General features: G+C 51.2%; 1 protein-coding gene across 1 annotated transcript in view; it reads left to right on the forward strand.

Moving 5' to 3' along the window:
* The window catches only part of FAM83F (family with sequence similarity 83 member F), a 37,536-nt gene extending 25,155 nt beyond the window's left edge, over positions 1-12,381 (forward strand). The window contains exons 2-5 of the mRNA XM_043968511.1: positions 252-419; positions 1,135-1,256; positions 1,452-2,146; positions 11,119-12,381. Of these exons, the coding sequence (XP_043824446.1) occupies positions 252-419; positions 1,135-1,256; positions 1,452-2,146; positions 11,119-11,165 (1,032 nt within the window). The 3' untranslated portion in view covers positions 11,166-12,381. The remainder of the gene's footprint in view (positions 1-251; positions 420-1,134; positions 1,257-1,451; positions 2,147-11,118) is intronic.
* Positions 12,382-17,775: the final 5,394 nt, after the last annotated feature.

The raw sequence follows: 17,775 nt of genomic DNA on the forward strand, positions 1-17,775 counted from the left end.
AGCCTTTTACACACCTTCAGAAGCAACATAAGCATTAGCTATTAGCTGTTACTTATGCACACCTTTCTAGTTCTGAGTGGTTTAGTTAGATCATGTCTGCTGCCTCTTGAGCCTCTACCAGGTGGCCCAAGCTACATCCCCACGCCAGGCTGTCCCAGGCTCAGCGAAGCCAGTCAGTCAGTAAATAAGCATTGATTTGGCACCTCCTACATGTGGCGCACTATGCTAAGCCTGTTGTTTTTACCTCCCAGGTCATTGCGGTGGTCATGGATCTTTTCACGGATGGGGACATCTTCCAGGACATTGTCAATGCTTCCTACAAGAGACGCGTCCCTGTGTACATAATTCTGGATGAGGCCGGTGTCAAGTTCTTTCTGGATATGTGTCGGACCCTAGAGTTCAAAGATTTCCAAATCCGGGTATGGCCTAGACCTCTTCCGGGTATGACCCACCTCTTCTGCTCCCACCCAGACACAAGCTTAACATCCAAGGCAAACCACTAGTGAGGGAAGCTCCTGCTTGGTGCCTGTCAGCCTCAGCTCATCACCAATATGGTGGTGAAGAGCAGGGTCCCCAGTGGCCCTCTGAATGACACCATCCTTTGTGGTTTGCATGCCCCTTTCATGAGATCCTCACAGCAACCCCACCATAGGCCGGTACTATGATTATTCCCATTTTACAGGAGAAGAAAAGGAGATTCCAAGAAGTTAAATCTTTTGCCCCAGGTAACTCAGCGGGTAAGGATCTGAGGCAGGATTCAAACCTGAGTCCTCATGATTCCAGGCCAAAGACTCAGGAAGAGTCAGGGGAGCCTTCTCTTCCCCCTTGGGCTCCATCTGCCTTTCCAGAGAGACATATCACTAGGTGTCCAAACCATGGGCTGAGCCCAGCCTCACTGCCATCACCAGCTGGAAGGCTTAAGTATGGTGGGCACAGAGACTGTACTGCTTCTACTGAGGATCAGGGATGGGGAGGATTTTAAACCGTCTGAGCAGTGTGTGGCCAAAGGCCTGCAGAGAAGGGGGCACCTACTGTCTGCCACTTTGGCCTCCCCTTCCCCCCCAATTCAAACACCCATCCTGGGCCCCACAGGTATAGGTGATCTCCTTAATTCCTGTGTCCTCTCTCCATCAGAATATTCGAACCCGCTGTGTGACTGGTGTTGGGTTCTACATGCCCGCTGGGAAGGTCAGAGGATCCCTGTCCTCCAGGTTCCTGATGGTAGATGGTGACAAAGTAGCCACAGGGTCTTACAGGTGAGAGGGGCCAAGGTAGAGCTGGGCAGGTGGGGGGAGGGGGTGCCACGAGCCCCTTTGGTCCTTTCTGATGCCGAAGTCCTTGGAGCTCTGGGAAATGAGGGCCTGTGGCTGGGGGAGGGCGGAGAATCCTGGGACAAGGGAGGCCCAGGGGGCCGGGCAGAAGGACTAAGGCAGCGTGACTTCTCCTCCTAGCTTTACCTGGCGCTCCTCCCATGTGGACAGAAATCTGCTCCTGGTGTTGACGGGACAGCATGTTGAGCCCTTTGATGTGGAGTTTCGGGAACTCTATGCCATCTCGGAGGAGGTGGACCTGTACCGAGAACTGGGTCTCACGGGCTTCAAGTACTCCTCCACGGTGGCACGCAAGTTGATCAACCCAAAGTATGCCCTGGTGACGGGCAGCCGGCCCCCTCCTGGGGAGATGATGCGCTGGGCGACACGTCAGAAGCAGGATGAGCCGGAGCAGGGAGGTGGGGAAGGCTCCGAGTCTACCCGGCGGCTCGATAGCTTCCTCCATGACCTGGTTACGCTGGACCAGGTGTTGCCCATGATGGACCCTCCGCCCCTGGAGGAGGCGGGCTTGAAAGGTGGCAAGACACATGTGCCCCGACGGGTAGAAGCCAAGCCCAAGGCCAAGGAGGCTTCTGCCCGAGCTGGGAAGAGCGAGGTCACCAATGGGGCAGCTGCCACCAGCAAGGAGGGCCGGCGCCCAGGTGGCAGCAGGTTCAGCTGGAAGCGGAAGCCTGCCTCTGCCAGCAGCGGCATGGTCAGTTCCCTCTCCAGCGAGACCTTCTCTGAAGGGGAGTTTGTGGTGGTGAGGAGGTCGGTCATGGACCCAGGCACCCAAGGCCCTGGCAACGGTGTCCGCAGCAACGGCAGCATCTCAGGTGGGGCTCCTACCCTGACCTCTCCCCCCCCCACACTCCTGGCCTCTTCCCTGGCCCTTCCCCAGCCGGTACCAATACCAGGTGTGCCACATGAGACATTTGTAATGAGATAGTTTTATTGATACCTTTTGTTTTCTCAACACCCTCCTTTGCAAATCTATCCCTCCTTATCCCCTAGCCAGGGAGCCATCCTTTGTCCCAAAGGCTACAGGAGAAGTGGCAGGGAGAGCAAGTTCAGCAACACCACCTGGCATGGTGCCCAAGGCTGGCATCTCATGGACTGTTCCTCACCCACCTCCTCACAGGGCACCGGACTTGGGACTTGTCAGACTTGAGTTTGAGCATTGGTGCTGCTACCAGCTTCCTGTGTGACCTTGGGCAAGTCACTACCCTCTCTGTGCCTCAGTGTCCTCACCTATAAAACGAAGGGGCTGGGCTAGGTGACTTCCTAAGGTCTCTTCTAGTAACCTGGGCTGCTTGTTTCCTGGCCACAGAAATAGACTCTACCCCAGGGAACTGGAAGGGAAGAATCAGATGAATGGAGAAGAGGCAGAGAGAGGTTCACAAGGGATCATTGGGAGCCAAGCCTGACCTACTCCCCAAAGCCCTGGATCTGCCTCTTATCAGCCAAGTGGCTTTGGGCAAGGCAGTCAACCTTGCCAAGACTCAGTTTTCTTATTTGTAAGATGGGGTCATCTTCTGCAGGATTCCTGCCTTTGGGATCAGAAGACCCAAGTTCAAATCCCAATTTTGTCTCCATATACAAGCTGCTTCCCCTCTCTGACCCTCAGTTTCCCCTTCTTTAAGGAGAGAGGGCTAAACTAGGTGATCTCCTAGGATCCTTCAGGCTCTTTCTTCCTGAGCCACGGAGAGAGATTCCCCCCCCCACCCCCCATCCCCGCCTTTTCTTTGGCAGGTTAGAATCTCCTAGGTTCAGGGCGCTAGAGTTGTCAGGGGTCTCAGAGGTCCTCTGCTATGGCCCCCAATCACTCACCCAGGTGGGATGTAGGGCCCCAGAGAGGCAAACTTGTGTCCTGGGACTCCACCACTGAGGCATGAGAGCAATGGGGTCTGAAGTCCTGGGGCTTGGGGAGGACCAGGCTTTCCTAAGGCTCCCTTCTGCAATATCTCTCCTTCTGCCCTTCTGGGGTGTGCAAACAGCCCAGACTTATTGTGACTTCCCTAAGCTCAAACATCATCTCAAGTTTAAAAAGAACTTAAAGATCATCGAGTCTAAACCCTTGTTTGAGAAAGAGTTGGAAAAGGAGTCCCAGTCGGGGTGGGAAGGGGCCTTAACAGTCAGACAGTCTAGGTCCCCAGAGATGGGGTCATTCAAGACAGGATTTGAACCCAGCTCCTTGGACCCCAAATTCTTCTCTGTTTCCACTGTATGTGCCCCACCGCAGGAAGGGAGCTGGTGCTCCTTCCCTCTCCTCTGATCCTCCCCAAGTTTGCACATCCCCCTCTCCCCCACCCCAGATACGACACTGCCTTGTGCCTCTTCCAGAGAGGAAGGGTTGCCATGGAGAACACCTGGCAGGGAAGGGGGAAGAGCCCAGACTGGAAAAGGGGACGCCAGCCCTCACCCTGGGCGAGGTCTCCATAGAAACCCACGGCCCTACTGGCCTACCTTGCCCTGTGTCTCTGGTGGAGTCTTCAGGATTTAGGGGGTGGTGGCTGGGTATGAATGGGAGGAGGGGACCCCAGGCTGATCCTGGAAGGAAAAAAAGGGACCAGAGAAATGGAAACCAAGGGAGGAGGGTTGGGAGCCCTGGGAACCCGGAGGGGGAGGGGCGGCCTGCCCAGTGTCACACTGCCTGTAAAGGATAGAATTCACTGCGGCCCTCTGATCCCTACTTAGGATTCTGCAGTGTGTCACCCAAGGGCTTCCCAGCCTCTCTGACCCTGACAACTGTGTGGGGCAAACCAAAGGGTGGTCAGCTTCCATATATGGATAAGGAGAGTTGGGCCCAGAGAAGAAATGACTCATGGGTAAAAGTCACAGGGAGCGAGAATACTGGGCTCAGGGTGAGGGAGACCTTCCTCTGCCTAACCCTGAGTCTGCCCCTTGATAGTGATGTGACTGTGGACAAATCTCTCTGTTTTTCCTTCTTTGACCTCAGTTTCTTAGTCTGTAAAATGAAGGACTAGGTCAGTGCTAAATTCCCTCCCAGCTCCAACACTGTGCCCTCACAGCCCCTGCCCTGCTGCCTCTCAGGGATGCCTTGTTCTCTGCCACATTCAGTACCTTACAACATCATCTCCTGGGGAGATCTCTGTGCCAGAGCCCCCTCCTCTCTGGAGCCAGGCGAGGGGGCGCTGAGAGACAAAAGCTTCAGGCTCAATGAAGTCCAGTTAAGTGGCTATCTCTAGCAAGCAGGCCCCCAGCCAGGAAAAATAAAAATGGGGGTCTTGGACTTCCCCACGGCCCAGGCCAAATTTGGCAGAAGAGCCTCTGGCCCAGTCAGCCTGTCCTCAGAAGAGAACAGGTGAGGGACTGAAGTCAGCAGACCTGGGGAGAGGCAACAAGTCTTAGCTCTACGCTCCAACCCTCTGGGCCTCAACTACCTCATCGGTGAAAAAAACAAAGAAGCTGGGCTTCTGAAGCCTATGAGCCCAGGAAGCATGGCTGGCCCTGACCTCAGGGGTACCTCCGCTCACCCCCAAACCACAAAACATTCTTTGAGCTCACTCCTGAGAGTGGAGATGCTGACTTAGAATGAACGCATAGGCTCAGAAGTAGAAGGGCCCTTAGGAGACATCAAAGCTGACTCCTCCTTTCTACAGACGGGGAAACTGAGGCCAGAGAGCTAGCTAGCCCCTTCCTCCAGGTCTGCCCAAGGTCACATGGCTGTTGAGTCCTGGGAGCATAACTCCAGAGCTGGAAGGGATCTGCACGGTTATCTAGTCCCTCCATATCATTTTGTGTGTGTGTGAGGCAACTGGGGTTAAGTGACTTGCCCAGGGTCACACAGCTAGTAAGTGTCAAGCGTCTGAGGCCAGATTTGAACTCAGGTCCTCTTGGATCCAGGGCCGGTGCTCTATCCACTGCGCCATCTAGCTGCCCCCGTATCATTTTAAAGATGGAAAAACTGAGGCCCAGGCCTTCCTGACTCCAAGTCCAGAGCTCTGCTGCCACCCTCCCGAGCTCAAGGTCCCAGCAAAGATACTGGGGCTTTTTTCCCCCGCTTGCTGAAGGGAAGCGGGAGAAAGAGAATGGACGGACCCAGTAATAACAGAGCTTGCTCACATAGGATGTTATGGTTTGCAAAGCGCTTTTTGGGCATTGCTGAATTTGGCCCACACAACAGCCCATGAGGCAGGTGCCATGATCATCCCCATCATGCATGGGGGACCTGGGGAGGGGGCGGGGCAGATGCTTGTCTGGGTCACAGAGCTGAAGCTTGGGGAAGCAGCGATCCAGCTGTGGCTTCAAGAGACAAGGCGGGCACACCTGGTAACTGGCCCTAAACCACGTTCGCCAGCACTCAGCCCTCGGGGGCAATCAGGAAGAAGAGATCTGGGGGCAACATACCACAGAGGGTCCTGTCCAAGCCATCTACAACCCTCTGATGCCCCTCTAGTGGTCAAGCCTGAGCCCAAGGCTCCCATGGCATTTTCTGATAATTGGTTTAAAAATATGCATTAGGCACCTACTGTGTGCTGCTAGGCCTAGGAGAGATCCAACTTAAGAGCAAGTTGGTCCCTGCCCCTGTTGGAAGCTTACAGTTCAATCCATTAAGCATTTGCTAGAAGCCAGGCCCTGGGGGTACAAAGGTGAAAAACAAGACTGCCCACCCTCTGAGAGCTTCCAGTGTCCCAGAAGGTGTGTGATAAAGCTTGCAAATAAGTTTGTGATTCAAGGTAGAATGTGGTTTGAGCACAGGAGGCAGGCAGAGGAAGGTGTGGGGGTGTGGGCAGGGAGAAGCCTATTGTAGATTCCAAAGCATTTTCCAACAACCATCCTAGGAGAAGGGGATTCTAAATAACTGTTCCCAATTTACAGATGAGGGCAACAAGTTGTAGAGGGGTCTGTAGGATTCTGAGCTTAGTCCAAGCTCCCCATTTTGCAGATGAGAAGACTGAGTCTCAGAGAAGTCAAGTGACTTGCCCACAGTCACACAGGCTGTAATTCACAGAGCTACAGAGTATGAACCAGGACATAGTGAATAGCCCAGCTTCAGTTAGAGGGATGGGGGTGGAGATCACATCCTTGGAAAGGAGATAGGCCTAGAAAGGTGGAGTGGTGCCATATTGTGAAGGGCCTTGAATGCCACACCAGGAAGGGTGAAGCGTTTAAATGAAGACAGCCTGTAGGAATGACCTCGTGGAAAACAGAGCCCACTGTGATATGCAACTGCTCACAGGCCACAGCTAGGTTTTATGTTAGGGGCATCACAACAAGTAGGATTAGAGCCCAGGGCCTCTTCCTTGAAAGTATATCCCCCATAGAGCCCTGGCCCTGGAGTCAGGAGGAACTGAGTTCAAATCTGGCCTCAGACACTCAGCACTTACTAGCTGTGTGACCCTGGGCAAGTCACTTTACCCAGTTTGCCTCCGTTTTCTCAGCTGTAAAATGAGCTGGAGAAGGAAATGGCAAACCACTCTAGGATCTCTGCCAAGAAAACCCCAAGTAGGGTCACAGAGAGTCAACGTGACCAAATAACAACAAAGAACTAAAATAGATGGCAAAGCCCACCTGAGGCCTCTCCCAGGCCTTAGACCTTTAGAGGTGAGAGGGTGTCAGGGTGGGGCGGGAAGGCTTCTTAAAGAGCCCTGGCTCACTTGTGCTCTTTCTGGGTCTCCCTTCTCAAGCTGTGGAGCTGACTTGTTTGCTTTCTTGTGGCCGCCAAAATGCGGCTGACTCTGGGGAGGGTTTTGGCAACTGTTTAATAGACCTAGCAAGTAAAACAGGCAGCCCCGAGGAGAGGAAGCGACGTTGGCTCGGTCCAGCTGTAACAGCCTGGGGACCGGAGAGAGGTAGGATTCAATCACCCAACCTGGAGCCCCGCCAGATGCCGACGAGAACTATGCGCAGCCTGAGGGACGTCGCAGGGCTAGGAGGTCTCAGGGGGAGAGAGAACATCCAGTTGCCTTTGCCTGAAACCCTGTGAAATGATAGGGAGAGGATCCAACCCAGACCAGGCCAGAGACTTCCTGAATCGTCTGGAGGGGAGGGGAGGAAGACAGGAGAGGGAACATCTGGATTTTGTTGTCACAATGAGCTGGGCCAGGCCTAATGGGCCATAAACAATGGTGTATGATGAATTGCAGTGGACTGGCTCCAAGGATATGGTTTATGAGAGAGGGGCAAGGGACTGCTGGGATCAGTGCTAGGAGTCTGTTTGTTTTAACATCTTTCTTGCTAATGGCCTGGAAGAAGCAGACACCCCCTTAATTGAGTTCACAGCTGCTAGAAGGTGGGATGAACACTCATTGTGGAGGAGACAGGGGGACAGTCTGGGGGAAGCAGGAAGCTTCACCTGGCCAGAGGTGCAGCACATGCGCCCCACTCTCGCCCACATCTCCAAGCAAAAAATCAACAGCCTGACCCCAAGCACAGAGCAGGGACAGCCCAGATGGAGGTGTCTGCCCCGGCTGGCTCCCATGGGGTCAGAGAGTGGGCGACTGCCGGGCAGGCCCAGAGGTAGGGAGGGATCTGAGGCCTCCACAGAAGGAGAACCGAGCCTTGGCTTTTGGGCAGCTGTGCCCCAAGCTTTCTTGTGTGTTCCTGAAATGGGCTTCTGCAGCTGTCACACCCACTGCTCCTGGTTCTCCCCTCTGGGACCAGACAGGATGACCTTGTAATGCTTAAAAATGCCAGCTATTGTTATGATTGCATCTGATGTCCCACAGTGACGCAGCTGTTGCCCCCACCACCACCACATACCCCCCACAACTGTCATACAGCCTGATCCCTTACATTGTCTTTCCTGCAGATTAAACCCTGCTAGGGCAGAGAGGGATGAGACCGTGGCCTCCCTTTTGGGCCACACTTGGCACTATTCATGCGTCTGGTTTCAGGTCCTGCCTCTGACCCATAGGTGCTGTCTGACCCCTCATTGGTCACATGTCCCAGGCAACCATCTAAGACCGTGACCTAAACCACAGCAGCTGATCTCTGAGATGGTTAAATGGAGCAGTGGATAGAGTTCTAGATCTGACAGCAGGAAAACCTGAGTTTGAATCCTGCCCTGATACTTACTAGCTGTGAGACCCTGGACAAGTCACTTACGTTTCCTCATGTGTACAACGGGTGTAAAGCCCTTTGGCAAACCACAATATGTGTTAGCAGAAAGGAGACAAATATTAAGTGCCTACTATGCACAAGGCACTCTAGTAAGCACTTTTTGTTTTTGTTTTGCGGGGCAATGAGGGTTAAGTGACTTGCCCAAGGTCACACAGCTAGTTAAGTGTCAAGTGTCTGAGGCTGGATTTGAACTCAGGTACTCCTGACTCCAGGGACGGTGCTCTATCCACTGCACCATCTAGCTGCCCCACACCATCTAGCTGCCCCTACTAAGCACTTTTTAAAAATCTGATTTGTTCCTCAAAACAACCCTGAGAGATAGGTGCTCTTATTACTCCTATTTTAAAATTGGTGAAACTGGGACAGACAGAGGTAAAGTGACTTGCCCCGGGTCACACAACTGGGGACTGTGTGAGACTGGATTTGAATGCAGGTCTTCTTGACTCTTCTAAATATGTTACAAATATTATCTCGTCTCACCATAACCCCAGGAAGTAAATGCTATTATCTCCTTTTTATAGTTGAGGAAATAGAGGCAGTCAGAGGTTAGGTCAGAGGCATAAGGTCACAAAGCTAGTAAATGAGACTGAATTTGAACCCAGATCTTCCTGACTATAGGCCGGAGCTCTTTCTCATAATTATTATAGACACAACAATGCCCTAATTACCAAGGATGCCATCAAAGAGGTTATAGGCTCCCCCTTCAGCTTAGAGGATGGATATAGGAGGAAGGGTTTGAGTGGGATGCGGAACCTCCCAGAGGCAGACCCTGGGGCCCTGGCAGAGTCTCACTTGCAGACACAAGTAGCACACCGTAGAAGCCACATGGTGGGTTGTGGGTGGATGGAGCTGTTACCTAGACTGCTGAAGGTCAGAAGGAGCCATGAGTGCTTTCTTGGGCATCCGGAGAAGAACAAGGCGTGTGTCTTCCATCTCTTTTCCCCAAGGTATGACTCTGGCTAGATCCTCTGAGGAAGAATTGTCTCCCTTCTTTCCCCAAAGTGGGCCATTCTCTGGGTCTCTCAGCTATGTTGGGCATTTGGAAGCTTCCAGACCATGAGTTCCTAACCGTTTGTTGTGCCTTAACCCCCTTTCACAGTCTGCTGATGCTGATGGACCCCTTCTCGGGACTGTGTTTTTAAATAATTCAAAGACATACTAAATTTGAGTTAAAAGGTCATGAAAAGGGGCAGCTAGGTGGTACAGTGGATAGAGCACCAGCCCTGGAGTCAGGAGGACCTGAGTTCAAATCCGGCCTCAGACACTTAACACTTACTAGCTATGTTACCTTGGGCAAGTTACTTAACCCTCTTTGCCCAACACCACCCCCCAAAAAAAAGGTCATGAAAAGGGAGCAGCTAGATGGCACAGTGGATAGAGCACCGGCCCTGGATTCAGGAGGACCTGAGTTCAAATCTGGCCTTGAACACTTGACACTGACTAGCTGTGTGACCATGGGCGAGTCACTTAACCCTCATTGCCCAGCAAAACAAACAAACAAAAAAACAAATAAAAGGTCATGAAAATAAGTTGTAATTTTCTTCCCATCCACATGCACAGAATCCCCTGAAATCTGGCCCAGACTAAGAACGCTTGCTTTACGACAGCAGTTCTCAAAGTGTGGTCCAGGGGGGCATCTGGGGTCCCTCAGACCCATTCAGGGCATCCCCAAAGTCAAAACTATCTTCATGATAATACTAAGGTATTTTCGTTTCTGTTACCATAAACATAGACACAAATCACATTGGGGGGCAGCTAGGTGGCACAGTGGATAAAGCACCGGCCCTGGATTCAGGAGGACCTGAGTTCAAATCTGACCTTGAACACTTGACACTGACTAGCTGTGTGACCATGGGCAAATCACATAACCCTCATTGCCCTGCCCCCTCAAAAGCTATTAAAAGGGGGCAGCTAGGTGGCACAGTGGATAGAGCACCGGCCCTGGAGTCAGGAGTACCTGAGTTCAAATCCAGACTCAGACACTTAACACTTACTAGCTGTGTGTCACTTAACCCCAACTGCCTCACTAAAAAAAAAAAAAGCTATTTAAAAAGCTCCTTAGGGAAGTTTTAAGAGTATAAAGGGGTCCTAAGATTAAAACAAATTTGAGAATCACTGTTCTAGAATCTTTGCCAAAGGGTCTGGCTATGGAATATCACATACTATTAGACAAGGTTTACTGAACTGCTTTCTCCCCCATCTTTTTAAAATCTTTGGTGTAAGGAATAGGAGGCTAGATAGAAGAACAGGGAGGAAATTGTCTGCAAATGAAAGTGATGTAACAAATAAAAGGCATAAATACGGTTTTTTAATTTTTTTTTTTTTTTTTTAGTGAGGCAATTGGGGTTAAGTGACTTGCCCAGGGTCACACAGCTAGTAAGCGTTAAGTGTCTGAGGCCAGATTCGAACTCAGGTACTCCTGACTCCAGGGCACCGGCCTATCCACTGCGCCACCTAGCTGCCCCAATACGTTTTTTTTAAAGCCTGGGAGGAGGCTGTTGAATTGACTCAAGCCCGACCCTGACTGAGGATTCTATATGTCCAAAAGCTGGAGGGAAAGAGAATTCAGGCCAGGGGTTCTTTTGAATCCATCCCAAAGCACTTGTGTGCCTGGTACTGCACTAAGTGCTAGGGGTACAAAGAAAAGTTTAAAATGGTCCCTGCCATCAGGGAGCTCACACTCTAATCAATGTCTTTCTTTCTGATCTCTCTATCCCTGCAGGTGGAACAAGCCTTAGTCCTTCTAAGCCGAACTGTGTGATTTCATGAATCTGGCAACCATGTTGGGCAGGACCCACAGATGGCCCAAGACTTCTCTTGCTCCCCTAACACCCGATGGCTGACTTGTAAAAGGACCCCTGGATGGACCTCTCAGGCACATTCGCTCTGGTCAGCCGCCTCCTGCCTTCTGGGTCTCTATCTTGGCTGGCCTCCTTAACGATGACCAATGTGGGTCCTGGATGGCTTCATGTTTACATTTAGTGACAATGGGGAGGGACACCCCCTACCTTTGTGCCTCAACTTGATGGGAACCAAGGACTCGCTTGTTGTCTTTTCTTCTTCTTTTCTGCTTATTGCTGGCTATTTGGGGCCCCTGGGACAAGCCAGGTATCAGGGCAGGACTTAGACCAGCCAGCTGGAAAAATGGAGGAAGTATCTCCTTGAGGAGAGAAGATAGTGGCTGGGAGTTTGGGGGGAATGATAACTTCAAGTATTGGAAGGACTATCCTGTGGTAGAGAGATCAGACTCATTCTTCTCCATCTCAGAGGAGCAAGGGGTATGTGTTACAGACAGGTAGCTTTGGGCTCGCTCTCCAGAAAGGCTTCTAACAATTAGAGCTGTCTCAAAGTGGAGGGGGCTGCCTTGGGAGGGAGGAAGTCCCCCTCACTGGAGGCATGGATGTTACACCGGTCCTTCATGTCCAGTTACAGAGCAGACTAGGCGCTTGGGCATCCTCCTGGCTCTGCAGTGAGAGAAGTAGGTGTGAAGGGGAAAGGCCTGTTCATCGGAGTCACTGATTTCTAGTCCTTGGTTCATGGATATGGAGAAATTTTGACTTTCTATACCTCCAACACTTTTAAAAAACCAACAGATGAGGAAGCAGGTGGGCTCTACCCACCTGGTCTAGCACAGCAGGGAGAATGGGTGTTGGTAGGTTTCCCAGAGAGGAGGCCCCAGCAGCGTACAGGAGCCCATGGGGGCCTCTGCCTGGAAAAAGGGGGCTAGGCTGACACCTCATAGCCGCCACCCAAAAGCATCTTCTGTTACTGCCTTTTGCAGATCACAGGGTCACAAGATTTAGATACTGGATGGAGCCCATCTTTCCAGTCCAACCTCTCCATTTTATAGCTAAGGGAAGAGATCCGAGTGAGTGGGTGACTCAAAGTCCTACATAGGTACTAATAGCTCACATTCTCTTTCAGGGGTCTTTGAACTTGTTTTTAAAATATTTAATCTCTAGCTTTCAACATAATTGATGGGGCAGTTAAGTGGCACAGTGGTAAAGCACCGGCCCTGGACTCAGGAGTACCTGAGTTCAAATCCGGCCTCAGACACTTGACATTTACTAGCTGTGTGACCCTGGGCAAGTCACTTAACCCCTATTGCCCCACCAAAAAAAAAAACCATAATTGATTTCCTATGGGGTTTTTTGGGGGGTTTTTTGCTGGGCAATGGGGGTTAAGTGACTTGCCCAGGGTCACACAGCTAGTAAGTCAAGTGTCTGAGGCTGGATTTGAACTCAGGTACTCCTGAATCCAGGGCCGGTGCTTTATCCACTGCGACACCTAGCCGCCCCTCCTATGTATTTTTTTAGGTATATATATATATATATTTTTTTTTAGTGAGGCAATTGGGGTTAAGTGACTTGCCTAGGGTCACACAGCTAGTAAGTGTTAAGTGTCTGAGGCCGGATTTGAACTCAGGTACTCCTGACTCCAGGGCCGGTGCTTTATCCACTGCGCCACCTAGCCGCCCCTATGTATTTTTTAATGCATTTCAAAACATAATTGGGAAGAGGAGTCTCTGGCCAGACTGGCTGTCTGGGTGGGTGCCCAGGGGGTCCAGGACCCAAGTGAGGTAGAGAGCAGGGCCTGCTCTTCTCTCACACCCACCCAGTGCAGGCAATGAGAAGAGTGTTGGACCTGAGAGTCTGAATTCATGAGTCTGAACCCTGACTCTGCCGTTAGCACCCAGGTGAGCTTTGGTCACTCAATTCCTTTTTTTTTTAATTTTGTGGGGCAATGGGGGTCAAGTGACCTGCCCAGGGTCACACAGCCAGCAAGTGTCAAGGGTCTGAGGCTGGACCCGAATTCAGGAACTCCTGAATCCAGGGCTGGCGCTTTATCCTCTTCGCCACCTAGCCGCCCCCTTGGTCACTCAATTCACCTCAGTTTCTTCATGGACGAAACATGAAGATCAGGCTGGTGGCATGTGAGGGTCCTCCCAGCTCTCGGTCTGTTATGTATCACCCCATTTTACAGATGAGACCGACATTTCATGTTCAGCCACTGGTGACCCAAGATGGACTCAAGATTAGGTACAACCCTTTGCTCACCCCCTCTTCCCTTCCCTGCCACTTCTGAGGCTAGGGGACATTTTGGTTTTGTATTTGTATCCCTGGCTAGTACAATGCCTTTTTTTTTTAGTGCAATGCCTTCTTAACATATATCTGTTGAATGGAAGTCCGAGGATACACAGCATCCCACCAGCCCTAGGTTCAAATCCTGTCTCTGAAACTATTTAAAAAATGGAACTCGGGCTGAGATGGTCTCCCCCAAAGCAAGCTGGGCCAACGACCGTGTTGCCAGGCTGAGACGATCAGCTTTAGAGCCTAGAGTGTCCACAGCTCTGTCTGTCTGTCTGTCCGTCTGGTGTTAAGATGAAACAAGGGGGGCGGCTAGGTGGCACAGTGGATAAAGCACCGGCCCTGGATTCAGGAGTACCTGAGTTCAAATCCGGCCTCAGACACTTGACACTTACTAGCTGTGTGACCCTGGGCAAGTCACTTAACCCCCATTGCCTCTCAAAAAAAAAAAAAAAAAGATGAAACAAGGGCCCCAAGGAAGAAAGAAAAGATTTGGCTCCTAGACAGCCAAGGAGTCTGTGACTTCTTCCGCCTGTGCCTCCATTCCAAACCTAGAGAAATGTGAGTTGTTATTTCCCCTCTGGTTAAAGCCGCTCGGTACAGTGCCTGCCTTATGCCCCCACTTGTGGCCTTGCCAGCCCCTTCTACTCCTTCTAAAAAATCAGCCAAGTGACTCTGGACTGAGTCAGGAGAGCAGGGTCCTAGGAAGGCCTCCAATGTTAATGTGCCCTGTGACTCTCGATGAGCAAACTGTCCCCCACTCCTAATTTTTGGGGCCTCAGTTTCTTCATCTGTAAAATGGGTGGGGGTGGGGTTGGAATGAATTAGATGATCTTCAATTCTAATAGTCTCCAGATTTATCAAAATGTCGGACTATGGAAATCAGGAAGTCCCTGGTCTCAAAGGAAGTGCTAAAGGGCTAGAACCAAAGAGAACAGGCACCTTTATGGACGGAGCCTTTAGTATGGTCAGAGGACCCATGTGAATCCTCTTTTGATGTTTATTACCTGTGTGACCTTGGACAAGTCATTATACCTCCATAGACCTCAATTTTTTCATGGGTAAAATGAAGGCCTCTCCTACATTACAAGGAGATGGAGAAGACCAGGCCCTCCTCAGTCAATCACTTACAGCCAAATGTTTAGCCTTGTTTATCTCTTTGGGAAATACAAGTGGGATGTCCTTGGACAAGGGCATTGAGTGGGGGAAGTGTCAGGTGGAGATTGGAAGCCAGGTCCTCAGAGGTGAATGAAGACCTCAGCTGGGCTGGCCTGAAGCCAGGGGGCACCTCTGCCCCCTGGAGTGGGAGCAGCAGGCTGTGTGTCTTCAAATAGAGTAAGCTGAAAAGGGTGGGATGGGGAGGAGGAGGGAGGGTTAGAGCTAGCCTGGAAATGAGCAATGGCCTAGAAAGGTGGGAGTGGACCCTGAAGGTCCCAAGTGTCAAGGCCTCTGGCTGGGGCCCCGGGCCCTGGGCCCCCTTTCCTGGCCTTGAGTTGTGCTGTTGGGTTAGTGAGTGCTCACAGGAAGGTCCTGAGGATCAAACATCTAATGCCCATGTCCTGTGAGGGCAGAGGGACCATGGGTCAGGCTGACTAGCGGTACAGAGCCCGTCCAAGCTACTCTTTGGGGGAGGCCATTGACCATTAACAGGGGATGGAAGTTATGGCCTTGCAGTGTCCTTTAATCCCATGGAAGGTACTCCCACTTGTCTGTCTAACAGGTGTGCAAGGGTACTTACCTAAACCTTAAATGGAGGAACAGGTAACCCTTGGAGAAAACAGTGTTGACACCACAAGCAGGATTAGCTTCTCAACTCAGCAAGGCCCCCAGCAGGGTCCTGAAGAGATGGAAGGTCTGCAGGAGGAAAGACTGGGAAATGATTAGGGCATGGGGTATTCCTCAGGGAGACAGGCCTAGTGGGGGGCTCAGGGGAAAGAGAATGTAATAAAGGGGAAGAGGAACTCGGAAGGGAACACATCTGCCCTCCCAAATTGGGCTGCCCCTCCCAGACACATGCCCCTCGCTCTGTTACATGTGTGTGTGTGTGCATGTACATGTACGTGTATACTGCAGGGTACAGAACATTGCAGACATGTGTATACATGTATGTGTGTTGCGTGTACAAACATACTCTGCATACACGTACACACATCTATGTGTATCTATGTCCATGTCTCTGTCTTTTCACACCTGTGATTTTCTTGTCCTGGAATACATGGAAAATACACCCTCCTCCTCCCCCACCCCGCCCCCATCTGCAGAAGAGTAATTTTGCCACTTAGAGTCCCCCACACACACACCCCCAGTCACAGCTCAAGTGTCAATCTAGGGATTCAGGTCCCGGGCCTTTCTGACTGCCGGCACAGCTCCCCCCCCCCCTCTTCCCATGGGCACACTACCTCTCTTTCCTTGCACATATAAATAATTGTTGAATTTAGCTGAAAATGTGTACAGAGATGGGGAACTAAGGATGTGAAGTGTCACACATATATTGTTAACTTGGTTTTGCTGAACAGTGGGGCTTGGGGGTAATTTTTCTTTTTTAAATCTGTTAAAAGGGAAAGCTTGATGAAAGGAAATGGAGAAGGAAATGAATGTCAAGTAAAACAAAACAAGACATCAATAAAAAAATTCAAAATAAACAATTGGGTTTTTTTAATGAATGAAAAATTAGGCCTCAAATGGGGAAGTGACTTGTCCAAGGTCACATAGCTAGGAAATGGAAGCCAGCTTTCTTTCCAGTGTATCCCACTTCCTGGAGATTCATGGGAGACCAGACTGAAGGGTAGTGTTGCAGAAAGAGCCCTGGGGGCCTGAGATCCAGCTCTGCCTATGACTCTAACCATGTGACCTTGGTCAGTGGGTCCATGATTTCACTTCCTGGCCTCAGGATGGCCTTGTGTAAAATGGGACAGTTAGACTGAATGACTTACAGGGCCCCTCCCAGCCCAAGTACTCTCTGGGAAAGAGAGTCGTTATTTCCTTCCCACATTTCAAGAATCTTGAAGAGAAAATGTTTGCTTTGGCCATGACCACCTTGGTCCACACCCAATTATCCTTACTGACCTTGAGGTGCAGGGGAAAGGTCACTTGGATGTAGAGGAAAAGGTGTAGGGTCTGAAGCCCTGCTCTGTGGGTTGCTCCCTGCCAGGTCACAGGGCCTCAGTTTCCTCGTCTGTACAATGAGAGAGGTGACCAGTAAAGTTCCTTCCCACTCTCAATGCTATGATCTCCTCCCAAGAAGTCAGAGTGGGAGGGATTTTGACTTGGCCCTGGGGATGCCTCTCCTTGAGGCAGCCTAGAAGGAGCTGATGTCCCTGTCAGCGGCGAGCACCCTACTGTGCACCCTGTCTAGCTCTCCTACCCCTGGAGTCAGGTCCTCCAGCCTCTGCTCATAAATTCGTCGTGTTCTTGTGAGTGCAGAAGGATGTTCTAGTTGCCACTGGTTTGCTTGATTCCCACAGCAGTGCTCTGAGGAAGCTGGGAAGATGGAGAGCCCTGCCCTGCTTAACTGATGAGGACAAGGCCGGTGTGGGCAAGTCAAGGAAAGTGGCCAAGATGAGGCAGCCAACAGCCGGGATGGGACCTGCTCAGGGACTGTCGGTGGTCCGCACCAAAGCAAGCCAGAGAGGCTGGAGCTCAGCGTGGTCCAGTCCAAAAATGAGGTCGTCCTTTCTACTGGATCCATCTCCATGGGCAGGATCAGTTTTGGGGGAGCCAGGAAGGACCTTAGAGGCTCTCTGGTCCAATCTCCTCATTATACAGATGAGGAAACTGAGGGCTGAATCAGAGATCAAACCTTGCAAGGGACCTTAGGGGTCATTTAGTTTCTACCCCCCCCCCTCCCATTTTACAGGGAAAGAAAGACGGGTCCAGAGAAAGTAAGGGATTCACCCAAGTGCCAAAGGCAGAATTTGAACCCAGGGCCTCTAACTTCTGAGCAAGTTCTCTTTTCTAGCATCTCAAGAAAGTTGCCTCAGATCCTAAAAACCATGAGCCACCACCCTTTCCTAATTAGCCAAAGAGCCCATTAGGAGGCCCTGCTCTCATTTGAGCCGCCCCCTCCTCATTGGTCATGACCTTCATATAGAGATGCACACGTGTGCTCACACACTCAGATACACACACACACACACACACATATGGTTGCCCCTCCCCCTCCTGGTACTGCCTCCTCTTGGCCCAGTCCTTCTCCTTAGGGTCAAGCTCTTGTCTTCACAGATGACTTCCAGATGATCTGATCAAGCCTTCCTACTAACATGCTAATGAGCGAGGTTCTGGGAGCTCCTTGG

This window comes from Dromiciops gliroides, chromosome 5 (assembly GCF_019393635.1).
Source record: "Dromiciops gliroides isolate mDroGli1 chromosome 5, mDroGli1.pri, whole genome shotgun sequence".
Classification (NCBI taxonomy): domain Eukaryota; kingdom Metazoa; phylum Chordata; class Mammalia; order Microbiotheria; family Microbiotheriidae; genus Dromiciops; species Dromiciops gliroides.